The sequence below is a fragment of the Pleurodeles waltl genome, chromosome 3_1 (assembly GCF_031143425.1).
Source record: "Pleurodeles waltl isolate 20211129_DDA chromosome 3_1, aPleWal1.hap1.20221129, whole genome shotgun sequence".
Lineage (NCBI taxonomy): Eukaryota > Metazoa > Chordata > Amphibia > Caudata > Salamandridae > Pleurodeles > Pleurodeles waltl.
The window spans coordinates 786,385,357-786,412,933 of record NC_090440.1 but is presented as its reverse complement, the minus strand read 5'-3'; the positions used below and the strand labels follow the sequence as shown (position 1 = coordinate 786,412,933).

The 27,577-nt window shown below is 42.9% G+C and overlaps 1 protein-coding gene across 2 annotated transcripts in view; it reads left to right on the top strand.

The window, feature by feature from the left end:
• The window catches only part of AMPD3 (adenosine monophosphate deaminase 3), a 101,517-nt gene that overhangs the window by 12,621 nt on the left and 61,319 nt on the right, over positions 1–27,577 (top strand). For both annotated transcript variants that reach the window (XM_069223619.1, XM_069223618.1), the window contains exons 2-5: positions 6,626–6,851; positions 16,776–16,989; positions 21,510–21,675; positions 23,728–23,947. In XM_069223619.1, coding sequence (XP_069079720.1) covers positions 6,631–6,851; positions 16,776–16,989; positions 21,510–21,675; positions 23,728–23,947 — 821 coding nt within the window. In that variant the 5' untranslated portion in view covers positions 6,626–6,630. The remainder of the gene's footprint in view (positions 1–6,625; positions 6,852–16,775; positions 16,990–21,509; positions 21,676–23,727; positions 23,948–27,577) is intronic.

The following is a 27,577-nucleotide window of genomic DNA, read 5'->3' as shown; positions in this document are numbered from 1 at the left end:
TTTGTGTATAGCAGTGGTAAATGCCCGACAGAGAAGAGACAGGAGTGATACAGGTGTGAATATGTGGCATTGAAAAACAGGAGGAAAGGATAATACTTGGCGATCGCTGCTAATGAGTGTATCGCAAAAGACTTTTCACAAAAATATCAACCTGCAACAATATCGATTGTAAAATATTGACTTGCTCAACATTGTCAAGTTAAACATATGCAAACGAGTAGAAATTTATAATTCTTTTCCCATATCCACCTACTTTGACAGTAGTTTGCAAGTTGATATCTTGTAGTTTATATGGTTGCTGGTCTTCAATTAGAGTCAGTATTTTGGCAGGTCCTCAAAAATATATGAGGAGAAACAGACCAGGACCGCGCCTTCAACTCTACAGAACAGAGAACAGTCTGAGATGCAAGCCCATTGGGTGGTTAGCACATGTGGGTAAGCAGTTGAGAACAATGTGATTATCAGTTGTTAAATATAGCACCGGCATTTGTGAGGCACATTTATAGTTTAAAGACAGCTAGAGAGGTCCCCTACAAAGGAGTTAGCAATTACTCTAAACCTAAATGTGGGTTTTTGGTTCAAGTGCAAGGAACAGCACTGGGTGGGATACACAGAGTACTTACAGGTTGAGGTCTAGTTTTTTATGAGTGAGGCTTTAATGCTTAAAATCTCCAAGGAGACTTAAAACAGTGAATATCTCATGAGATTATGTTTGCTAACCTGACTATGGACAAAGAAGCATGTGCCCTCAGAGAAGAACATGATATTATGGAGATCCCCATTTGTGTTTTTGGGTGTTTGTTGGGGGAGTTGTTAATGAAATCCTTCCTGTTATTGTATCACAATAGGTTTGTTTTCAATGTGTAATTGGCGTGACCGTGTGGCATGTGATAAATTAGGGATGGCCTGTTTAATTTAGCTTAGTTTCTGATTGTCATTGATAGTCAACCTTTTAATTAGGCTTTACATAACTAGGTGTCACCTTACATTTAGTGTTCTCATCTTCCCAGAATTATTATTCCGCTCCTTGCATCAAGGTCATGTCATAGGCAGTTCCTAAGAGTTATATGTGCAAATATTGGAATCCCACTGAAAAAGACACAATAGACAAGATCACTGATAATATTTCCATCCCATGGACATTTCTAGAGAGCGGTTGCTCATTTATTCTTTACAAAACTCATCCACCCGACTCCTGAGTGGCGATCTGTAGAGTGAGTTGGTTTGAAGAATACCTTATATGGATGACAAGAGTGGGTTTTATGCAACGGGAGCAGCCCACTTCCATTTGTACTCCCACCGAGGGAATGGAGCTCTCCAGCTTAATAAGCAAGAATTGTCTAAGGAAAGTATAAAAAAAGTATAAAATTGGTCAAACTAAGCTGTCCTTCCAGATGCACATCAAAGATGTGCGGCACTGTGCTCTGTAACCGACTTTTTACAATTCCTAAAGTTACCGTCTTATGATATTTTGCCTATTAAACACGTGACTAATCAGCTAGGTCACTTAAAAAAATCACTGTGGAAAACCTAAAAAACATTTGCTATTATTTACAAATGCACATTGCTCTATTTTTATCATTCTGCAAATAAATCTTTCTTTGAATTGTTTTTAAAATTTACAACTTTTCTCTATTAATGGACAACATTTGGTCCGGAAAACGTTGTTAATACTTTTGAGTGAAGCGAGATCGGAAGGATTATGTGAGTTCTTCGAAAGTCAGGGTGATTCTGCTCTTTTGCCACACAATATGTGAATAAGTCACCACCCCTTTTCAGGCTCATGGCTTAGAGCAGGCTTCTTCAGTGATTAGTTCATGAACTACAGGTAGCTCTCCAGCGATGTGTAAATATCTCTTCTGTTGCCAGGCCAGCCTACTAAAGTAGATGTTTTGCTTGGCTTAATTAATATATGAATAACCTAAATTGAAAAGTGTGTATTCTAGAATTAAATGTGTGTGTTTTCAGGACTCAGAAGATGATGTTTGGAGAAATATCGTAGAATTCTCAAATAATGTTTACAGCTGACATTTGAAGGATAAATCGTCACATCGGGGATACGGAATACGAATATTTTTTTGGTGCTAGGGGGACCAAAGTACATGTTATATATAAACCATGTAGAAGAATGCCAAATTGACAAAGTATTTTTTACATTATAGCAGGCAACCATGTCCAGTGCACTGAGATGATTACTGCTGGTAATGTTGCTTATGGTGGCCACTAATATAAACTTCTCTGATGTAGCCACTACTGCAGCACTAATGATATTAGTAGATAAGGATAATTATGATGAACCACATACACACACACACACAAATGGTTGGATAACAGCGCAAAACAGAGAGGTGGTGTGAGTACTACGAGAGAATATTGGGGCAGACAATGGAACTAGTCACGGTGTAATGGATGGAAGGAGGGAATTGTGGTAGTAAACTAACCACTAAAGCAGGAGGTGAGCTCTCTGGCTGATAAAATATCTCAGGTGATAGATAATGGAGGAGATCAACTTACAAATATTTTAATGGCTGTTTTGATATATTTGATAGAGGGAATTGGTTTTGTTTGTCACCGGATTGATGTATATGGGAGGATGGAGTGTTCTAGGCAAAACTAGCCTTTTGTGTATGAACCTGACCCTGGTAACTGTAACATGAGATATTTTACTTGCCAGATATTATAAGAGAACCAGGGTTAAGGTCTGATCAGAGTTTCTGAGCTATTGTTGTATATAGAGCCAATGAGGTGACTGAGGTTGTAGTTTCACTAACAGATCATTGGTCTTGTTTGGATGTTTTTAGGAAATTTGGCTGCCATGTGAAGTTTTGAATCTGTGACTGTTGAGCTGGAGTTGGGAGAGAGGTGAAGAACCAATAAAAAAGAGAAAGTACACCTGTGATAATGACCCTGGTTTGGAAGGAAGATCCTTTGTGGATTTGAGACTCAGCACCCAGCGAATTAATTTAAGTTATAGTAAAACCATACAGTGGGTAAAATAAGATGCCTACAACATATGTAATAAGAAGCAGTGAGAAGTAAGTGCTGAGCACAAGCAGAAGAGCCAGAACTGGTATAAAACACTATTCAGATGATTAAAGAACAGTGAGAATGACTGACATTGGTAACTAGGCTTCAAAGTTAGATAAGAAGATTGTAAAAAGTGTAATGGAAAACTGTGTACAATTCCCCTTCAAAATAGTATTAAGAGGAACAGGTAGCAGAGGGAAATTAGTGGGTGAGGTAAGTGTCCCTAGCGCTACCCCGAGGACTGCACTCACCTGCAATCCTGACGTTTGCCACAGTGGCATTTTACTGCCCCTCGGTTACACTAATTTCGAGCATTTCAAGCATTAAAAATGAGTGCGAACCCAATTACCGCACATTTTCCAGCTTTAGTTATGTGGTAATACTATAGCAAAGTAAGGATACATGTGTTGTTCTCTGCTCACCAGAAATACGCCTGGTGGAAACAAGATTGAAAAAATGCACAAACATGAGAAATACCAATATTACACCTCATTTTTTCTGTCAGATGCAAAATCAGGAGATAATACCCGATGATGAAATACCTAACATTACATTTTTATAACTTTTTCTCCATTTCCTGTAGGACAGAGTTTTTTTATGATAAATGTAACTCATATTTACTTCCAGTGAAATGGTTAATGCAATTTGTTTATGTGCTGCTTTATCCACTTTGTGGCTTTTTTGTGGTACTCTCCTAGAGCATTTTTCCATTTAGGAACATACAATCAACCTGAAAACTTGCATTCCTCACTCTTTTAATTATGTGGCTTTTTATCACTGGAATCCTTGCACACCGTCATCGACTCCCTTACAATAGAATTTGAACGTTGTCCCCTCTATTTATGGGTGAGACAAGGAGTTTGCTTCTATAACATCTGCCTGGACAGGTAAGGTGTCGTAACACTCGCAAGGGTCTTTCGTCATTTCCTCCCCTCAGCCTGGTGGGGAGATTTCTTACATGCCTCATGAGAATGCACCCACAGCACCGGCATCCTCCTTGTTTGCAAGCCAAGTGCAGGGACAATACTTTCCGTCCAGGTCTGATCAGTGTCACAGGGCAGACAAGTATTACTGAGCCTACCTCTGTTGGCTGAGTTAGTCTCAGGTGCGTCTCAGAGTAGCGAGCAGTCAGAGTCTTCTCAGAGAGGTGGTGTGGGGAGCAAGAGCTCAGAACTCCACAATCAATCAACCGACAGAATAATGCAATAGTTAGTCCAGTGCTTATCTTTTATGACAAAACTAAGCGCTGTTTCACACAGCAGAACTAAATACAAACACAATTAATGGAAGACACAGGCAGGGTTGAAAACTATGTTGTGATAGACGGCGAGGTGCTACACCCTCTGCTTCTCTGTGTCTTCCTGCTAACCCCCTATTTCTATCTGTAAATGTTCTCGGCAAGCATAAGGCACAAGCAGCTTTACTTCCCTCACAGGTTAATTGGACAACTTAATTTCAATGTCTCTTTACCCATTCTTGACAAAAAGACGTAGCAAAAGCTACAGACCCTTCTGCGCATGTTCAGTCTTTAGTCCCTCGTGGAGACTAGCCTCATGTTTTTACTGTCAGTCTCCTGTAGCAGTTCATGCAGTGCAGCAGTTGGAGGGATCTGGCTCTTCCCTCATGGCAGCTCTCCAGCGTGGGCCATGCCAGCAGCCTCGCTGAGGACGACGGTCTTGGAGTTAATCAGGAGCGAGCCTGTGTAGCAACATTCAGTCTCAGCAGAGGCAGGTGTCCTGACCATCTATGGCAACATCAAGCCCTGGTGATTGCAGTCAGAGGGCTGATTAGGGCTTCTCACTCGTCAGTGCCAACCACATCAATAGAGGCAGTACCAGTCTGTCAGCTTGCAGCATCTGACAGGTGACACAAGTAGTTGTCCAGGTACAGTCTTAAATTTAACTTACACAGAAACTGGACAAAGCGTCCAGATGGCCCCTTCATGACACTAGTGACTCCTAGCTCCATGCTCATGGGAAAGTCAACTTTCCCTGGGTCATTCTTGTGCTGGGAACATTCTGAGCTTCTCCTCCTGGTCAGTCTCTGTTCCTGTAGGGCCATGCACACTTCTTCCCCCTCTCAGTTGGCAGGAATACTTCCAGACACTTCAGCCCTTCCAGCATAACATGTAAACTTTAGGTGCTGTGCCCTTGCTTCTAGGAAACTGGCTGTCGGACAGACACTATCTCCAACTGCACAGAAGCCCTACAAGACCTCTGTGGTGCACTCCCTTTCTTGGTGATGGAAACAAGGTGAGGTGGGATGTCCATCCATACATCATTTTATTTTGTGGTTTGCTATGTTCGCCCTAAGTGGTGAGGTTATGCCCAGATGTGGGTCTCCTATTCGCTGTGCCACTGGATTGAAGCTAGCCTGGCTGATGAGGGGTGATATCCCGAAACTGGTCCCAGGATGCGTGTTTGTGGTCCAGGGAGGACCAGACCTGGCAGGTCAGGCTGGACTGTTCTCCTGTGGAGTAGGGTCAAGATTGATTTGCATATGGCTGGGTCCAAACGTGAGTGGCATGGTGAGCAAAAGAATGATGGGTTAAACCCAGATCTGTTACCAGGGGTCAGTGTTTGAAAGGTTTCAGCACTCCGTTCATCATCCTTTTGTGTTGCTCTGCAGACAGCCTATGTGCAAAGTGATGATTTTAGCTGCAGGTAGCAATGAGGCTGACTCCAACCAGGACTATCCAAAGCATAATTATTACGTGTGAGGTTGCTGCACGTGGCCTGAAGCTGTAATCAGAGACAGATAAAAAGTCAGAACTTCCCTAGAAATTTCCTCAAGTTGAACAACAGAAATTGCATTTCTACACCTCACTCCAACCATCCACCAAATGGTAATGCTCAGGAGGAAATAATCAGCTGTCTTCTGCTAGCAACATCCTCATTAAGTTTCTAATTGTAGCTCTGTATTGATCCTCCCTACCTCAGTGCCTGGGTCTCCACCCTCCACCCTTCAGCCTCAGAAATGAAGGCAATATGTTCCCCTTGTCTGGGTAAGGTAATATTATCCTCCATCTTTTCCATAATAAACCAGAAGCATACAAAATGGATCCCATTCACACCAGTACTCAGACTAATACACTTACTGTTGTACTCCCATACATGTGCTACACACACACACACTGCACATACATCCATTCAAGTTGTACCAGGCATGTCAGCGCAAGGTGTGGATTTTCACATAACAGCAGAACTTCATACAAGATTGGTCAGTAGACCGTCCACTCCCTGACACAACAAAAAAAGTCTGGTCATATAACAGATTTTGAAAACATGGTATGCTGCCACCATTGCATTATGTAATGTGACCCAGGAATGCACAGCTGGTAACTACCTACTGTGAGAGAATACAAGGTGAACCCCTTCCCATTACAGGTCTGGTCCTCAATCTTGCCTTACCAGTGATAGACCAAGGCCTCTGTGCACATGCTAAGGTAGCATGATCCCAGAGCCAAAATAAGTCTGGATACAAGATTCTCGTAGGGTCACTTTTGGATTAATCTGCCTATCATGCCTCATGGTAACATACTAGTGTTGAGCAAGATATTTTTATACACATTAAAGTAACTTGTTTATTCTATTCATAGGCGAGATGCCACGACAGTTTCCAAGGCTCAGTATTTCTGAAGCGGACGAGCATGTACGGCTTCTGGCGGAGAAAGTGTTTGCCAAAGTTCTCAGAGAGGAAGACAGCAAAGATGCCTTTTCTTTGTTCAGTGTGCCTGAGGACTGCCCCATTGGCCAGAAGGAGGCCAAGGAAAGGGAACTGGAGAAGGAGATCTCTGGACAGAAGTCTGAGGAGACATCCAAAAGGTAGGTTTAATAATCCACAGTGGGAAGTATGAACATTCTTTTCACATCAACACAGTAGACGATACTAATAAACCAAAGACACAATGTATGTCTATTCCATGCCTCAAACTGTGTCCAAATCAGACTGCAGTAAAAGTTGACATCTTCTTTATTAGGTGGAACTCTATAAAAATAGCATTCTTGGTGCATGGAAGCTGAGGTATTATGATCGCTTTGGTTGAAGTTGTCTTTAAAGACTGTCTTGAAGTTAATCAAAGGTGTAGTCCACTTCATGCTATCATCAGAGAGTCCACAGTGAACTTTGAAATGTATGTCCCCTGAGAGACTAAAAGAATGCTGACTACTGTGTGACAGATGTGACTGGTGAGGGTCCTTGTGCATTGGGAAATCCAAGTCTTGACATTATAAATTGCCAAAACACATTAACTGGCTATAAATGCTCTCCCCTTAAGTTTTACCTCTTGCTTGTTAGGGCATGGATTATAACTATGGTTTTATAACATCCAGTAATGTTAAAAGGTCTGGCAGCAATCAGAGACACCACCTTCTAATATACTAATTACATCATACCATGCTTATTACAGCTTTCAAGCCTTCGATTGAAACAAGTGGAAAGAAGTGGCCCACAACAAACATGCAAGGCATATAATACATGTTATATGTTACAATGTTATTAATAGACAAAAAGTTTAATTAGTTTTGTACTATTTCTTTTGCTAAGGAAAAGGGTATAAGTTTGTTTTATATATACAATACTGTTTTTTTTGGGCGCAGCCTATCAAACAGCACAACTGTCTGCGTATGCTAAAGACATCCTGGGGACTTTCAGAAGGCTGACCTAGGAATGCATTCTGCTTATTGCTTGCTAGTGGCTTTCTGGTTTGTAACTCACATTTTCTTGCTTTCCATTTGATGGTTTATTTGATTTAGGTTGTTCAGGTTCAGTTCATTCCTCCCTTTGCCAAAGTCGTATTTACTATATTCTTCCCCCGGACTCGTTCTCTCATCAACAGGTCTTTAAATCATGTTCCTATATAGTCACGTTTGCTGGACATCCAAAGACAAGGGTCAAATGTCAAGCTGTGTCTTAGAGGGAGTCTGGTGTTTGCTTTCAACTGACTTCAAAGTGAGAGCATTTATAGGAAAGAGGAATTCAGATTAGCTGTTGAATAGGGCTGTCACAGTTCTTTTAATGGCTTTCTCATTAGATAACAATGCGTGGTCCTGGTCAAATTGCTTTTATCCGTCATCTGAGTGTCACCCACACTTCTGTTAGTTTATGCTTGTCTTTATGTAGTGTATATGTGTAACTTTGCCCCACAAACCTCCCTAGTTCCCTCTCGCCACCTATACTCTTACTTTCTTCTGTTGGAGACCTTTTTTGCTTTATCTTGTAAGAATAGCATTATATATACAAAATACTCCATTATGGCATTATGTGCTCGACCATGTATAACTCCTCTCTGTTAATGAATAGATGTGGACAGTGCGCAATTACAGTTTCTACCCACAGTGATGTTCCTTTGGGTTTGAATTATCTTTTTTTTCTTAGTTCCTATCCCAGTTTAGCTCTCATCACGTAACACCTGCCTTTACCATCCCTGTGACCTCTCAGTCACATTCTTGATGCACCTCTTTTTTTTTCAAATGGCTTGTGTGAGTGCCTCCTTTTGTCATGCGTCCTCCCAAATTAAATGTGTCGGGCACTACTTCCTTTATTTTCTTCGCCTCCATGCCCTCAGATATGCCACACTTGACCCTTCATCTTCCTTGTGTGTATTCCGCCTCAGGACCGGGTAAGTCTTTAAATGGGACTGTAGAATTGTAGTCGCATGCTACCTTAGTGTACCCGTTGTTTTTAATTTTGGGGGGCGGGCTGGGGTGGGGGTCGGCTAGTTTAGGTTTTGTAGGGGTGGGTGGTTGTGGTAGTTTTAGGGGCGGGGTCGGGGTAGTTTAGGTTTTATGGGGGTTAGGAGGGTGCGGTAGTTTTAGGGGTGGGGTGGGGTGGGGGGTCAGGGTATTTTTAGTTTTTGGGGGTGGGGGTTGGGGTAGTTTAGGTTTAGGGGCAGTGGTGGGAGGTCGGGGTATTTTTAGTTTTTAGGGACGGGCATGGGTGGGTCGGGGTAGTTTAGATTTTAGGGTTGTGGGGGATCGTGATAGTTTCAGGGTGGGGGGGGTGGGGTAGTTTTAGGGGTGGGGTTGAGGGTGTCGGGGTATTTTTAGTTTTTGGGGGTGGGGGTCGGGGTAGGTTAGGTTTGGGGTGGTAGTGGGGGTTGGGGTATTTTTAGTTTTTAGGGGCAGGCGTTGGGTAGTTTAGGTTTTAGGGTTGTGGGGGGTCATGGTAGTTTTAGGGGTGGGGGCTGGGGGGAGTTTTAGGGAGGGGGCAGGGGCTCTCGGTGGGGGTGTTGGGTTTTTAGGGGTGGGGTTGTGGTTTCGGGTAATTTTTGGTTTATTTTTGGGGGTGAGGGTTGGTTATAGGGCTCAGGATGGGTGAGGGGTATTGGGTTAGTTTTTAAGTGTTTAAGGGTTTTTAAGGGAGGTCGGGGTACTTCTGTTATTAGGGTGGGAGTTGGCATGCGACAACCACGCATATCGTTTCCACACATGCCTTTACTAGGCATGCCTTTACAACGAAAAATCATTGTAAAAGCATGCGTGGTAAAGTCATGCGTGGACACAACACGGTCGGAGTTCCGACGGTGTTGTTCACGCATGTGTCATTGCCACATGCGTGGCTCCATCATACAACCGTTCTGAAGCGCTTCCAACGAGCGTTATCTCAATGGGGACCCCAGCTTTGTTTCTGCATCCTGTGTCTGCTTGTGCGATGGCCAGTGCAGTGCAGCGTTGTCTACACACCCTGTTCCCTGTTTGCAGGCTGTGCCAGGTATCACACTGCCTGTCTGCTCTAGTGACTTCCTCGTTGCCCCTCAGCTGCCAAAGCCCTGTACCGAGACACCAAAGCGATGTACCATTAAATGCCTTTTGATAGGCACTAATGCACATCTGTTTACTAGATTTGTGCAGTATACGCAGTGCTATTGCAATTACAGATTTGGCGATGAAGCAGGCGGCTAAATCTGTCCTGGTGCTAACCCGGATGTCACACTCGCCGCTTGAGGCACTGTGACTGCACACTGCCACTGGCCGAGCTGCCTGCTTAGGACACGCAGCTGTACCACTTGTGAACGCCGTCTGGAAAGCAGTGCTTGTGTCTGTTTCAGTGTCCAGTGCACTGCTCCCTGAGTTAAACGCTGCTGTTGCACATTTTCCCCCGCCTATAGATTAAAATGCACGTGCAAATGTTACTCTTGGGTTTTTCTGGTTATGGGTGAGCACAAAGCGCTCCGGCCATTCTGTAATCTCTCTTTGGGCTTCAAACCACGCCCATGTCACATCAGTCACTTACATTGGTTCGTGGGCTTGCCTTTTAAAATCTGCTTGCTTTCATTTGTGAAAGGCATGACTTTTCTGGTGTTTAGCCCACCTACACAGCACCAGTAAACTACTAAAAACATACGAGGCTCAATGTTTTCAGCCTGGGTTCCGGACTACTTTATCTGTTTATTTTCCACCCAGCGCGATCACGCTGCATTTTACATAGTGTGATCGCGCTGCATTTTTTTTCCTTACAACGGTAATAGTTCTTACTCGAGAAAATGCGAGACCCGTTGCATTGAAAATGCTTGTTAATTAAGTCACTGATGGGGTCTGCACTTTTCATTACACTAGGGAGCTACTGATTATTAAACGTCATGTGTCTGGTGCTTTCCCCAGACTTTGCACCAATATATTTTATCTCTGCACCCCCAACTTTAGCTCTCTTACTCGCTACCTTTTTGTACGCAAGTGCACAGCTTATCTTAGTGGGTGACCCTACAATCGTGAGGTATACATACATTGAGTTGCATTTATCAGGGAGCTGGAATCTTGTAAAATATATACTTGTTTAGGGAGGCAGGGTGTGCCTGACATCTGCGTTTCCTGTAAAAATACCACCATCCCCTTTTGGTGCCAAGCAGTGAGGTGACAAACTATGGCCACGTTCTCATTATGTCAAAGCTGTAATATCAAGAACTCACTGATTGTTATAAACACATTGCCAAAGCCAATAGCTCTCGCAAAGACAAGACATATGTGTCTCCTTATCCTTTTCATTTGTTTGTTGTTACAAACAACCAAGTTGCTCAGATGCCACTTAAATGAAATGCAGATTACCTGAGTCCGGCATCTCCTCCTACCATTCCATGTACACACATTCTGATGACAAGTCTCATTTTTAAACACTCTGATTTATATTTATTTGGGTCACTGACTTGGAGAATATCACGTTCTACCAATAGAAGGTTTGACATTGTCTATTTTCACTGCTTCTGTTACTTACCACAAGAAAACACACATTAAATGTTACCATGGAAGAATGGTTAACGCTCTTAAGCAGGCGTTAAAAGTGCCATAAAAAATGGAGCATTGAAATCTCACAGATTTCCTTATGTCATTTTTCCGGCTCCCCTAATGGGGGAATGCCCCCTTTGCATACATTATGCCTGGCGCAGGCATAATGTAGCACAAAGGATTATAGAGTGGCGCATTGCATGCATTGCGCCATTCCCTAAATAGGGCGCAGGGATTTTGGCCTCTTTAGGCCACATTAACATAAAAAATAATTACGTTAATGTGGCGCAAGGTGGCGCTAGGGCATTATATACATGCCCCTTACTTTTGCTAATTCGTATTATCTTGAGCTAAATGTGTAAATCACACATGCCTTTGTATGGGCAGCTTAAGTGATTTAATCAAAATAAAAACTTCTTTTAAATTTTGGATCTTTTAAATTCCAATTGCGTATGGCCAAGGAAAGTGATGTGGATTATTTTATTAGTTTTCCATAAGAAAACTTCATATTTATATACTGCAATTTCGCTAAAACTGCAAAGTATGACTTTTTTAACTTTCTTAACAATCTCCTCTCCAGTTGCAAACTCTGGTCTTTAAGTGGGGATGTATTTTTTAGGAAACACTCATTTAAAAAAGCGCTGGCAAAGCCAATAGGTCTCGCCAATGCAAGAGCCATTGGCTTTGCCAATGTGTTTTAGCCATGTTGTACAACAGTGTGGCGGCTGTTCAGCATGGCTTGAAGTTCGTGGCATAGAGGAGAGTGGTGTGGTGTGTTGTAGAGTGGAATGATGAAGAGTGTAGTAGAGTATTGTAGAGTGAAGTTGTGGAGTTGCTTAGCGTGACATAAACAGGAGTTGTGTAGAGTAGCGTGGACTGGTGAAGAGTACATTGGCTTGGAGTGTTGCAGAGTATAGTGGTTTAAAGTGCAGAAGCATTACATTTAGTGGCATTGAATTCAGTGGTGTACAGTGTGTAGTAAAATGCAGTGGCGTAGATTGCAGTGGTGCATAGTAGAGTGCAGTGGTACAGAGTGTAGTGGTGGAGAGTAGAGTGGCGCAGAGTACCGTGGCATAGAGTAGAGTAAAATCGAGTGGCATAGAGTGCAGTGGCAGAAAGTAGAGTGGCATAGAGTGGAGCAGCTTGGCATAGAGTTAAGTGATGCAGAGGGCAGTGGCACAAAGTAAAGTTGAATGGCATAGAGTGCAGTGGAGTAGAGTGCAGAGTAGAGTTGAGTGGCATAGAGTGAAGTGGCATAGAGTGGTGCAGAGTAGCATAGAGTTGTGCAGAGTAGAGTATTGTGACATAGAGTGCAGTGGCATAGAGTGCAGTGGAGTAGAGTGGAGTAGTGTAGATAGGAGTAGTGCAGAGCAGAGGGGCATAGAGATCAGTGGCGGAGAGTGCAGTATTGCAGAGTAGAGTGTCAGAGTGCAGTGATGTGGAGTGGACTAGAGTGGCATAGAGATCAGTGGCATAGAGACCAGTGCTGCAGAGTAGAGTGCAGTGACATAGAGAGATTTAACATAAAGTGCAGTTGTGTAGAGTGCATTGGCGTAGAGTGCAGTGGTAAGAATAGAATGGCGTTGAGTGCAGTGGCATAGAGTAGACTTTCAGAGTAGACTTAAGTGGCATAGAGTGGAGTGGTGCAGGGCAGAGTGCAGTTGTGTAGAGCAGCATAGAGTGTAATGGCACACAGTAAAGTGTTGTAGAGTGCAGAGGCATAGAGTGCAGTGATGCAGAGTAGATTAGAGTGGTGTCCAGTGGATTGTGGTAGAGTGCAGAGGCATAGAGTTGAGTTGAGTAAAGTGCATTGGCGTTGAGTGTATTGGCACACAGTGCAGTGGCGTGGAGTGCAGTGTAGCAGAGTGACATAGAGTGCAGTGGCATAGAGCAGAGTTGTGCAGAGTAGATTGATGTGGCCTAGACTGGAGTAGTGTAGTGTGCCTTGGCGAAGAGTGCAGTGGTTTAGAGTAGAGTAGTTAAGAGTTCATTGCATAGAGTAGAGTGATACAGGGTAGAGTAAAAAGGCATAGCGTGAAGTGGTGTACAGTGCAGTGGCTTAGAACGAAGTTGCGCAGATTGCAGGGGCATGGAGTGGTGTAAAGTGGAGTGGTGCAGAGTAGAGTGCAGTGGTGTGGAGTGGTGCAGAGTAGAGTGGAGTGTTGTAGAGTGAAGCATTCATGGTGTGGTAGCACTCTGCCATTACAGACAACATGTTTTCAATTGGCGTGATTATTACATTTGCACAGATATACAGTTTACTAATAAAACTGTACAGTGCACAGGCAAACATGTGTGGAAATCGCATCACCTAGTGTAATGATTTGTTTCGATCATATTAAAGTATTTGTTTCAAGCACTGTTACGGAAATTATAACAAATGTGCTTCAATTGTGTTCCTAATTCTGATATATTCTGAAATACTTACACAGTTCATTTAAATGTTGTCATGTGCAAGAAAAGAAACAATATTTCCTATACCCAGCATCCAGCTAGATTGTCACATAAATCCTCTCAGTTTGAAGTCAGAGAAAGAAAAGTAAAGAAGCACCCTTATAAGACAGTGGCTGATATTTGACCTTGGCCTTTGAATGCACAGCAAATGTGAGGACATAAGAAGAGCCTGTTCACAGAAAGGGAGCACTCCGAAGTATACTGTAAATAATGTATGGGCAAGGGAAGCTACAAACTCAAGCTGGACAGCCTAAAACAAATAAAGGCAGCAAGTGTAAAGAAAGAAATTGTGAGTTACTAACCACAAAGCCAGTGGCAAGCAACAGGCAGAATGCATTCCTAGGCCAGCTTTCAAGATGTCTTTAGCAAATTAGACAGCTGCGGTGTCTGGTAGGCTGTGACCTCAAAAAACACAATTGTTTGGCCCATGTAAAATGTTTCACTTACAGAAAGTTGAAACGTACTTTACTACGAATATAAGGAGCAACAAATTGTGTGCTTTGGAATTTCTTCATTTGTGGGTGTAGATCTTCATTATTACTGCTTGCCCTTTGCCACTCTTTTGCCACTTCTGTCACTATAAAGTGACAGCAAATTAAGCCTTTTTGTCCTGAGTCTCAGAAACGTAGAAAACGCTGACAAGTATAAATATGTGCCTACAATTTACGTATTTTTGTGCTTTAAAAAAAAAGATTTACAAACATGCCAGGCAAATCTATGACTTTCGTAGACCACCAGGTACATGCCTATTCCATTTAGCCACTGAAATTACACAGACGCAGGCCTTGTGTAAATTTGCATTTTCCCATAATTCCTCTTTTTCTTCAAATAGAATCATTTTTATGAAATCCTTTCTAATGCACGCCTTACACGTACAGTTGGAGGTGGAGGTTTGGAAATGCAGGTAGCATGGGAAACTCAATGCTACTGTTTGTGAATACTGAAAATGATACAACATGGTGGCTGGTCACCATAGTTGTATGCCACACTTTCATAACCGTCCAAATAGCACGTTTTATTTCCCCTTCTTTGTCTGAAACAGCTGGAGACAAATCTGCGTATTGGGTCTATATTTTAGTGTCTTGCTGTCATCCGTGCACTGAAACCCCATACATTTTGAGAATTTGAATTGTGGATTTATTTCTGCTTTAGGTGACTCTAACGGGGGGAAATTATTTTGCTCATCAGCTTAAGGCACTCGTGCACATGAAATTTGGAAATACAATTGTTTTGAGAATTGGGTGAAGTGAATACATTTGAGAGCAAATTTTCCTTTTGTGTATTAGCCCATTATTAGATAGTGAGTCACCGTTTTTGTGAATATGTACAAAATCACTTCTATGTACATATAGGTAACCACCTTTTAAATACTTGGTCATCCACCATGATGCCTGTGTTAAGTAACGAAAATATCAATTATTTTACATCCACACCAAATCATAAAAGGTGTAAATCACAACTGTAATAACAGTACTTGAGGCCAAATATTTTGTGCTTTGGTGAGGCTTTGAAGGCATGCAGTGCAGCACAAGCACTGTACTTCATAACATGGCATCATGTTGCCTAAACCTGGGTATCCTCATGAAAAAACACCTAACTGTAAAATGGAACAAGTATATTCAATTGCACATTATAAATGAATTCTATTCCTAAATTTTAAATACATCTTCATGAAAATTGTTCAGAGATCACAATTCTTCATCAAGCCAATTATTCCATTCTGCGACCCACGCTTTGGCAGTTCAGTTAGAACAAAACAGAAGCCTAGAGGTCTAAAACCTTTATTTTTCAATGCATTTACTTCTAGCACACAGATTTTGCTTACTCTCTTTCATGCAGAAATGTCAAAAGGGCCATCTCCATCAAATGCTGTTTGATCTGCAATTACAGACACATTTTCAAGGGAAGTACTTCAAACACCCATCGTACCTTTTAGGACACTTAAATGTCAAACTAAAAGGCCAATTAAACGAGCATGGCTAAGTGCAAAGACTCTATAATTTAGTGTGGCTGATAGACAAAATCATTTACAGAAATTGAAATCCTTCAACCCTATGCCCTGGCCACCGTAGTTTCAATTTATTACTAACAGCAGTTTAAGGATTGGTGAAATGTATCCTCACAACAAGCAGTTATTGCAGAATGCATGGCCATGCTACTCGTCTGCACAGATGCCAACAATGTGACATAGTGAAAGGCCGTTTCCATCTATGCACCCAGGATCAGGAACAACATCCCTGTATCCATCAGTACGGCCCTCAATCTGCTCAAATTCTCAAAAGAGTTGAAGATGTATCTCTTCAAAAAGCACTACATCATGATGCAATAACGGTCAACAAAACAGCTATATCGCAAATGACTTGTTGACTTTATCTTTGCCTTTGACCTTGTGCAGTGCTGTACTGCCTCTGGCTAGATTCACTTAATACAAATACCACATACATACAGATATACATTTCTTCACTTTGTCTTCTCATTGCTGATTGACGGGAGGGTTCAGATCATACTGGACTCATGCACCAGTGATGTCAACCCACAAACAAGGCGAAATGAAGGGTGATATTTCCATCCAGTCACAATAGATTTGTAGTTCCAGAGGCTACTTCAGGTAAAGTATTTTTTCCAAACAGCTGAGCCATAGTGTTAAGAGTCTAGAGGAAGGTATGTAAGTCTGCTGACATTGTTAGGTCAATTTTAGAGTTACACTAGGTGTAGAAAAGGAGCACAGACTAGCTTCTGCCATTTTTACATACAGCCTCAATTTTTACACAAACAGCTTTTCTCTGATTAGTCTGGTATTGGCTTTTAAAATGATGAAACAGGTAGTTTTCTATAACTATTCAAAATATATTATTATAACAAGTATCTTCCAATGTTCGAAAGGGAGTAACATTGTGAATGTCTGCAGTGCTTGACACAGTAAACCGGTAAACTTTGAGCACCTAGCTGTTTCTCTTTTAGGAATGAAGCATGCAGTACATACTCCTTAAATGTCTGTGTCCGAAAGTGGTCCCACACGTTTCCCACCTTTACTGTACTCATTCATGATTGCATTCCTATTTCTTTGAATCATAGGAAGAAAAGCTTCAAGATGATCCGGTCCCAGTCCCTGTCGTTGCAGATTCCTACGCATGAATGGAAGGCTCCTTCCATCTCTCCAATTCGGTCTCCTGAGTCGGCAGATCAGCCAGTCATTGCTGATGTCCCTGATTCAGCATCAGCCCCTGCAGCAGAGAATGAAGTACCAGAGTTTCAAAGAGTCACAATTAGTGGAGACTACTGTGCAGGGGTTAGTATATGGATGAGCACCTCTCAACAAACAAGATTATATTTCTGAAAACATTATATGTATGTGAGATGTGTGTGTGTAGGTATGTTTGTGTGTATATATGTTTGTGTTTGATTGGTTATTATTACCATGAGGGACTGCCAATTTTGTTTTTGCTGTGTGAGGCCTTAAAACCATTGGGGGTGGGGGTGGAGAGGATTGCTAAACTTCTGCTAGAAGTGATGTACATATTAAAGGCCAATGCCTCAGACCAAGTAGAGTCTTTCCTTTCTGGATACATCAGAACTACTCTATGTACAGAAGAAAGTGCTGGGTCAGTCTTACACTTGCATTTAATGCTTGTAAGATATGTTTCACATCAATATGGGGGTAGGGCAGCTTTTCATGTCTATATAATGCATGCAAAGAAATCTACTGGTTAGCAGTGGTAATGCAGTCCTTATCCTCCATGCATTTTCAAGATATCTGCCTACTGGATTTGCATGCATGGCTCTCTAAATAACTTCTGTGAGAGTATCAAACTGCAAGCTTGCACATATATATATATATATATATATATATATATACTACTGTGGAAGGTTTCATGTACACTTGTGAATCAGATCCGATGTGATGTGTGATCAAAGAATTTGCTTTTCTAAGGACTAACCGACTTAGTCATAACTACAGCCAGTAACACGTGGTTGCTAGGCTCAATAATACATATTGATGTGATGTTTGAACTTATTAACTCTTAGTGTTAAAGTTAATGAGTCTCAAATTGTATTGCAAACTCCTTGATTCATATGTGCTGAAGGATTTGCTCTTAGGGGCTACAACAGATAAACAATGTTCATCCTATATATATTCCTAGATGGAAAATGACTTATGTGACAAGACACCTTAATATCATGGAAGAGGGATTATGGGTGTTTGAAGGTCACATAATTAGGATTTTCCATCACAAGGAGGTCTTCTAGGCACCCTTTTCAATCAAGAATGATCATTTCAATGTTGACAATCTACCGGATACAACTACAGGTTTGCCTTTCAGCCAGTCCCCACTGTAGAGACATTCCTGAGCAGACGTGAAGTCAAACTACACACTGTGCTTGGCGACAACGAAACCTCTCAAACAACTAGAAACCATTTTAGAATTAGTTCTCTAGCATTGCCTCAGTTGAAGCAGGCCTTTCATGCTGCTGGTTGGTGTCCTGAGGTGAAAGTGTGTGAAGAAGAATGTAGTGGTGTGATGCTCTTGACTGATATTGACATACATTGTATGCCAAGAGACAGTAGCAAGGTAGTTGGAAGTTACATGTGAGCTGTGGTGATGGCCTTCTGAATCACATGGGTGTAATAGAGGAGATGGTCCTTGGCAGTTGTCTAGAATGTCTGAGATCTGTGGCTACCAGTATGAAAGACATCCTCCTGATTGCTTGGGGAATTTTGTGTGGGTGTGACCGGGTAGAACATTTTAGCCCAGTGGTTCGCAAATTGTTCCTTCTGGATTTCTTTTCTCTTTATTTGGTTTAGACATGCTGGTTTGTTGACTCATGTTGTTGTCATTGCTTAACTATATGTGTTTCTGTATTTCCTAACTAGTTAAGGGGAAAACATGTGTTGTAGCTTAAAGGAGAAGCTAGAGAATGTTTGTACATTCAATTTGCTTTATTATCCCTTGTGAGGAAATAATCTGACAGTTGCAAGCAGCTGCCAGGTGTGAGGGGATTATCTCAGGTGTGTAGTCCTATTAAAGACTTAGGGGGTGATTCCAAGCTTGGCGGGCGGCGGGAGCCGCCCGCCAAGCGGGAACCGCCAGAAGACCGTACCGCGGTCAAAAGACCGCGGCGGTCATTCTGGGTTTCCCACTGGGCTGGCGGGCGACCGCCAAAAGGCCGCCCGCCAGCCCAGCGGGAAACACCCTTCCACGGGGAAGCCGGCTCCGAATGGAGCCGGCGGAGTGGAAGGGGTGTGACGGGTGCAGTAGCACCCGTCGCGAATTTCAGTGTCTGCTAGGCAGACACTGAAATTCTAAGTGGGGCCCTCTTACGGGGGCCCCTGCAGTGCCCATGCCATTGGCATGGGCACTGCAGGGGCCCCACGACACCCCATACCGCCATCCTGCTTCTGGCGGCCGAAACCGCCAGGAACAGGATGGCGGTATGGGGGTCGGAATCCCCATGGCGGCGCAGCAAGCTGCGCCGCCATGGAGGATTCCCCTGGGCAGCGGAAAGCCGGCGGTACACCGCCGACTTTCCGTTTCTGGCCGCGGCTGTACCGCCGCGGTCAGAATGCCCAAAGGAGCACCGCCAGCCTGTTGGCGGTGCTCCCGCGGACCACGGCCCTGGCGGTTTTTACCGCCAGGGTCAGAATGACCGCCTTAGAGTCCACTGTTGTGCCTGTTACGTTTATTTATAATACATCTTAATCCGATGGAAAAGGTATGATGGGTGCTTGAATGCCACAACATTGTGATTTGTTCCATCACAAGGTGGCCTTGTGTACTTGAGACCACCATCTTTGGGATTTCCCAGATAACCAATAAGCAATGTACTCTAGAGGACTCCATATTAGTGATTGCTCCAGAGGTCCACTTAATGAGACTTAGTGCATTGTAGAGGTCTACACTTTAGTAGTTCCCTGGATGGAAGATGTGCTAGATTTGGCAGCTATTCAGGACTTAATGGAACTGTTTAGGTTTTGTCTGAACTTTTTATGTCAGGTGAAGAGAGCCATGCAGTAACACTAAATTATATATGTTGCCTAGACATGCGTTGCAACTCAAAAGAATCCTCATGAGTACAATAGCTTCCATTTTAGGGATTGTTCATAATAAGGGAAAGGCCTTCATCATGTTTAATTCTCAAAAGGAGTGCAGCTCCCTGCTGCCGAATAAACTCTGCTGTTAGGCATTTTCGATTTAGAGCTGGATGGAAGTGCTACATCTGGAAGAGATGCCACCGTTGGAATTTCCTTCACTGTAGCTGTTTTCTCTACCAAATATGGCATTTCCTACAGAAATCAGAGGATATTCCGTTATCCTAACTCTAAATCAGATAACAATCTTTGGAATAGCCAGGCCTTCTTTGCAACACAAAATCCTGCAGTTGTGCTAGGTTCTTTATTCATATTTATGTGAAGAATAAAATGCACAGAATGTTTCACTTATTCTTCCGTGTGTTTTGACAAGTTACAGGTTGGAGTAGACTTTTTCATGAATAACATATTGACTATTAGTTGCCTGAAACAGTGCTTCATGTTTTTACTTTTGTTAATCTTTAATAGATTTGAGAACATTTACATCAGAATTAGGAACATTAAGGAGTTGCAATTATACTAAAAGTTACCTTTTCACCTTTTATTCATTTGTTCAACCACACAAAATTGCATGGTTCAGTACATCATGATGTGGAAAGTACACAGTGACCTTGGAAAGTGTTTCGTGAAAACATGTCTGGCTTACTAAGTCTTTACAGAGAATCAGAGGAGCCCAGGATGTGTAAATGTTGTTAATGCTATTGCACACGTCACACCCACTCTCCTTCTGCTCATGTCATCTTACCCTAACTATGGGATTTTCATGATTCATTAACATAATCAAATTACTCTCACCATAAGTGTAATTATACTGTTCTGTAACTAATGGTCTACTTCCAACTCTGATGCTGTTGCTACCACTCCGCTGCCTTTCCGCTAGGCTCGCAATATATAAATACCACAGACAGGTGTGCCCCCTGAATATCGCATCAACAATATCAGGGGGACAGAATATCGAGAACAGAATATCAAAAATAAAATATCAACAGGTAAGTAAGTATAGATTTGCAATCCCTAACTCCACATATTCATACCTATGCAGTACATATTTCTTCAAGGTACCCTTTGTGGAGTTAGAAACAGTAAATCTACACTTCCCTAAATGAACATAGCTTTTGAAATTTTGTTCCTCTATATTTTCCTCGATATTAGTATGCCACAGTATTGCTGGTGTTGATATTCAGTAGTGCAATCCCACATGCATACATATATATCAAGCTTCTCTGGCCTGGTTGCAAACTGGCCACATACCAATCTCATGTGATGCAAATGTGCTTCCATCACGTTAGCCTCAGCATACTTTTTAGTGTTGCACCTCTTCTTGCTTTAGAGCTGAAAGGTGATATGATGTGAACATATGAGATGTTAATGCTCTTCCATTGACAGGCATGCTTATCTATGGTCAACACAGTGGAACACCACTTCTAAGGTCATTTACATTGGGACATTGATGATGATAAGTTACTGTCTTGAAAAGAGGGATGGGTCTTTTGACATGGTATCAGGGTTTGTATCAATACACCAACATTCAGAGACCAGCTTCCCACTGATACCTAGTGTAACTGGACAGCCATGTTTTCACTGTATGCCACACTCAGAAGTAGCATCTTTCATTGTCCCTGTGTAGCAACAGATTTCTCTGGCAACCAAGTTTGTCCTTCAATCTCCAGCTGAAGCGCGTGCCCACCATCTCTGAAAGTGTGTCTATTGTTTTCCCACAGGTGACAGTGGATGATTACGAACAGGCTGCCATTGGCCTAGCCAAAGCTCTCCTCATCCGTGAGAAGTACACACGACTGGCCTACCATCGCTTTCCTAGAACCACTGCCCGATACCTGTCCACCGTGAATAATGAGAGTTGGAAAGTTGAAGATGAAGTATTACCAGGTGAGCAGTTTTCTTGCTCTACCTTTGCAGCTAAACAAGAGAAAATATCAGCCTTAAACCTGCACTGCAAGGACTTTCTCCATTCTGTGATTTTTTCTCAATAGATTTTTTTAATGCACAAGTAAATGATACCTTTCGAACGTTGAAACTCCGAGAGACACGGGGTTAATAGTTCACATCACATGTCAGTAAATCTATTTAGTTGGGTAAAAAACAATGATATAAGAGAAACTGAATCTTGTAGTTCATTTATATAATTTGCTATAACTTTTATCACACAGGTGAACTGGTCACATGGCCATTTCTAAGCAACCTGCTACAAGGTATATTTGTGTCCTTGGCAAAGTAGCAGCAAAGAAAAAGTGGTCTGCAGATGCTGACTGCTGGGGTTTTGTTAAGGCGAACAAAAATGGTGGGTTACAGTTTAGAGGACATTCTTTTCTAAACCTTGCATATAAGGGGGCAATTACATATTAGTTTAGAAATACCTAGATATGTATGTATTTGTACATATAGACATGTAGTGATATGTTCTGTTTATAAACAGCACTCATTAAGTGTGTTTGGGGTTATGCATATATTCCTGCATTCGGCTAATAAGACTCATGTTTTTGCGGTTGTTATTTGGTATACAATGAATTCTTACTAAGGATGTACAGCTCTATTTGTCCTAAGTGGCATGTATTTCACTTTAAAATATGGTGTGATTAATTTTTAAGGCAGGAGTATGCCCCTCTTGAAAAAGAACAGATCAGTCAAAATAATGTACAGAAATCATCAGACTTATGAAGTTGAAGCTGAATGAAAAAGAAACGTTTCTGGGTGTGAAACAGCTAAGCAACTATTGCGCTTGTCTGCCCTGTTTTCTATTCTTTTACTTTCAACTCCAGCTATACATTTATTTTTCGTGGGTGAAGTAGTGAAACATAATTACTTACTATTTGTTGGTTTCATTGTCTTTCTTTCTAGCTGCCGCCTAATTGGCCAGCATATGCCTCACACCACTTCCTTTTATTTCTCCAGTGCATGGACCAAGTACTAATTGATGTTGATGTATTTGTGTCCTTCCGCTGTCTTGGAAAATCTCATCAAGGTCGGACAGTGTGCAGTATGATAGCAAATATGCTGTGCAGCAACAAACGCATACCTGCCCTGGGAGCAGTATATTTGTGAAAGTAAAACTGGCAGTTTGAATCTGACAGTCTACATTCCACTGTGCAGGCTGCAACTAGCCTGACCTCAAAGGGGGCACATATACTCCTGCAGATGGGTGCTGTGAGTAACATCACTTGCCTGCAGGGGGATGCTCGAGAGCCCCTAAGACTCCATTTTCCCTTTTGCAATGGGCACCATTGGGGGACATACTGACTGTGCACCACCTCTTTGAAGCGACCAGTCAATGCCCCTCCTGACTGCTTCTTTGCCTTTGCATCCACTTAATTAACATAGCGTGGCACAAACGCAAAGGATCTCTCTTTTACATAGGACCATACCCTCATCAAAATGAGGGAACACTCCCTTGAGACTGCACACAGGCACATATTTAGCACCAGTGCAATTTGAATTGCAGAAGGAGCGGTGCAAACGCCTGTGGCCTCCTCTGTAATACTAAAGTGCCCTGGGGACCAATTAAAGCAGGGACAAAGGGATCAAAAATCATCTGACTTTATCATTATGCTTATTTGTGAAAAAAGAAAGCAGGCTTTTGGCTATTAGAGTTTAAATGAAAACATGGCTCATTATATTAAAGCGAGCAGAGCAAATTGTGAAATCTAGGTGAAATAGCAATAGACATTCCAATGTCCTACATGATATTAGATCCCATGAAGACTCATCATCAGTTTAAAAAAAAGAAAAAAGATTATTGTGTGCAGTCTGTTATAGTGTCCCTCATTTTATTCCAGGAAACCCTTGTCCTCAGTACAGATTATGGGATCAATATGTTGCTCAAAACTGTACTCACCTTATCACAGGTCAAATGTAGTCTAGAATGAATGGTATGAGGACACAGTCTCACCTCTCTGTTTGCTTTGTTCTTCCCTCTTTGCACAGATTTTCACTCACCCCCAGGTGAGGGACAGGACCCATTCAATCTTGAGGATGAGCACGCAAACCTGAATTACATCGTAGCTATGAAGGAGGGCATTCCCTTTGTATACGACAACAAAGAAAAGTTGGAAAAGGATGAGCCACGGAGTCTGCCCTACCCACACTTGGAGACGTACACCGTAGACCTCAGCCACATCCTGGCTCTCATCACGGATGGCCCAATGTAGGTTATGCCTTGATAAATCAAGCTTGTATTTGAAGATGGTTGCATCACTAATGCATTTATAATCCAATTCATTCATTGGGCTTCCTCCTCCTATCAGCATTGTGTCAGATGTTTTACTGTGCTGTATGTGAGATATTTTATCCATGCATTACGAGTAATGCATGATACTGTTCAGATCACGTGCCTCAAACTGGAATGGCTTTTGAAATTGAGTGCTTGTCCTATATTGTGTAATAATGGATGCGTCACTTTCATTTGGGAAACCCCATTAAATCATCCACATCCATTCATTCAGAGACAATTAATGGCTACTGTGAGTCAGACCAAAGCATTGCTATGTCACAATCCTGTTCTGGGTTGTTCGAGTAGTGAACTAAAGAAGGCAAACACTACAACAGAGCGTTAGACATGCACCGCAGAGATGGCAGTCACAGAGGGCACCCTTTAATGACTTCCTGTAGGCTTTCATTTCTGGCATAACTAATCTCGGTTATCACAATTATTTTTTGAGCATTAACTGAAGGCCCTCACATATGGACTCTACCTTGACATTGTAATTGTTTTATCAGGGATAGTTTATTTTGGGAAGTGCAACATACTACACCTTTTCTTTTGTAATGATGCCAGAATATATTACGTTTTCTTTTGATTCATGTCACTTTTGAGTACAGTTTTTTATTTCTACAGTAGTTTATTGCAGGGGAGTCTAATGTAGGTTTTGAGGGCTATGTCCATGCCAGTTTTTAAACAAAACCGCTTGCTGATGATGGAAATCAGTTCAATTTAGATTCTGTGCTGTGTTATCATTTGTGGAGCTCCTGAAATTCCAACACTGATTCTGCCAACCTAACTTTACCCTGGCTGACATCAACTACTTTTTTTTCTGCTGTGCGTTGATGCCACGTCTCCTCTCACATGTCCCTGAAATTGGAACACTGCTTGATTTAAGAGGGACGGCACAGAACTGCAGTGGCCAGATACATTTAAGGACTCATCATAGAATACATTAGACCAAACTTCTAAAGGACTAGGAAGGACTCATCTGTCATGTCTATCAAGTAATGAATGAGGAAGTTTGTATGAGATATCCATCTATGCGCTGATGCCATGTCCCCTCTCAGATGTCCCAAAGAGTGGAAGACCACTTTATCCTAGTACCTTGTGTAGGAAAGTACCCTCTTTTTTGCATGTTTCCCCCAATTTTTGCCTGATGTCAGTGTGTTTGACTGTGTCACTGGGATCCTGCTTATGCTTTCTCGCCTCTAAATGTTGTCACTGCATACTGGTAACCCAGTATTTCACCCAAAACTGGCATACTGGTCACCCTTTATAAGTCCCTAGTATATGGTACCTAGGTACCCAGCGCATTGGGGTTCCATAGGATCCCGCTGGGCTGCAGCATTTCTTTAGCCACCCATAGGGAGCCCATGCAAAGGCTTCTACAGGACTGCCATTGCAGCCTGTGTGAAACGGTGCATGCACCCTTTCACAGCCACTTACACTGCACCAGTTCACTTATAAGTCACCCATATACCAGGCCTTCCAACCCTGAAGGCTGGGTGCAAAGTACCTATGTGTGAGGGCACCCCTGCTCTAGCAGAGGTGCCCCCACGTCATCCAGGACCATTTTCCCAGACTTCGTGAGTGCAGGGACGCAATTTTACGCGTGCACTATACATTGGTCACTACCTATGTACAGCTGCACAATGGTAACTCTGAATATGGCCATGTTTGGTATCAAACATGTTGGAATCATACCTCAAGGCTTTTGCAAGCATTGGTTGTATGATTCCATGCACTCTGGGGGGCTCATTAGAGGACCCCGAGTACTGCCATTACAGCCTTCTGAAGTTTTTTAGGCAGCCCCAGCTGCTGCCACCTCACAGAGAGGTTTCTGCCCTCCTGTTGCTTGAGCAGCTCAAGCCCAGGAAGGCAGAACAAAGGATTTCCTTTGGGAGAGGGATGTTACACCCTCTCCCCTTGGGAATAGGTGCTACAAGCATGGGGTGGGTAGCCTCCCATAGCCTCTGTAAATGCTTTTGAAGGGCACAGATGGTGCCCTACCCAGTCTACACCCTATCAGGTACCCCCAATCCCTGCACTGGACCAAGGAAAGGGGAGTGGCCACTCCCCTGTCCATCACCACCACAGGGGTAGTGCTCAGAGCTCCTCCAGAGGGTCTCTGGCTTTTGCCATCTTGGATTCCAAGGTGGTAGGGAACTCTGGGAGCATCTGAGTGGCCAGTGCCAGCAGGTGATGTCAGAATCCTTCCCTGATAGTTGCTTACCTGTGAAGCTGACCTATCCCCCTATCGGGGCTATTTAGGGTCTCTCCTCTGGGTGTTTCCTCAGATTCAGATCACAAGACTCCAGCAGGAATCCTTAGTATCATTTACTTCACCTTCTTACTGAAGAAACTGCATCTGGACCCTCCAGGAACTCTACAACCGCAACAAAGAAGCAAAGACGACTTCTGCAACATTATATCTTCAGCTCCTGCCAGTAACTGCAACTGTTTCCCAGTCGTGCATCCTCAGAGGTCAGCCAGTCTTCAGCCTGCACCAGAAGAACAAAGGAATCTCCCTTGAAGTGAAGGAGTCACTTCCCTGCTTCAGCAGACACCCCTCTGCAGTGACAACTGGTGGATTGGGTCCCCTCTCTTGAAGAAGGGCGTTGATCCAGCAACACAGGTGGTGGATTGAAGTGGTCCTGATGGTCCTGATGACCAACTTTCCAACTTTGGTGGCGGTAAGGGCTTGCCTCCCTACCCAAGACAGTGCCACCTTGCACTGCATATTTTGCAGTTTCCAAGGCTTGTTGGCATCCTTCCATAAAGTTCTTCATGCACTATGCAGCTCTGGCCCCCAGCACTCTTTCCTGCAACGCACAGCCTCCTGTGTTGTTCTCCGGTGGCGTGGGATCCCTTTGTGTAGTGCTGCGTGGGCCTCCTTTTGCGCCTTCTTTGCCCCATTTGCTGTGGGACTCCTGTGCATGCTGCCTGGTCTTCTGAGGGCTCTCTGAGTTGCTGAGAGCCTCCTCTTTCTCCCCCTCTTGGGTAGAGGCCACCAAGTCCCCCCTGCTCCTGGGCAGCGCCATTTTCCGCTAACCACAAGCTTTGCGTGTGCCAAGGCTTGTTGGCAGAATCTAGCGACGCAAACTAGACTGCAATCATCCATCCGGCGTGGGACATCATCTGCACCAACCAGAAACCCGCATCTATCTTCTTGGGTGTTGTACTGACTGTTCTTCTTCACTGGTGGTTCTTCTTTTGCACCTTCATCCAGGTTAGCAGGGGCTCCTGTTCTTCCTGGACTATTCAGTGCTTCTTGGACTTTGTCCCCTTCTTCCACAGGTCCTCAGGTCCAGGAATACATTGTTGGTGTCTTGCAGTCTCTTCTGGTTCTTGCATAATATTCTTTCACATGTTCTTGTGTGTTCTAGGAAAGTTCTATTACTTACCTTTGGTGTTTACTACTACTCCCAGTGCCCCCCTACACACTTTACTTGCCTAGGTGGGAAATCGACTTTCGCATTTCACTATTTTAGTATATGGTTTGTGTTCCCCCTAGGCCCATTTATAACTAATGTGATTTTTACTAATTGCACTGTTTTCTAACTGTTTTTACAG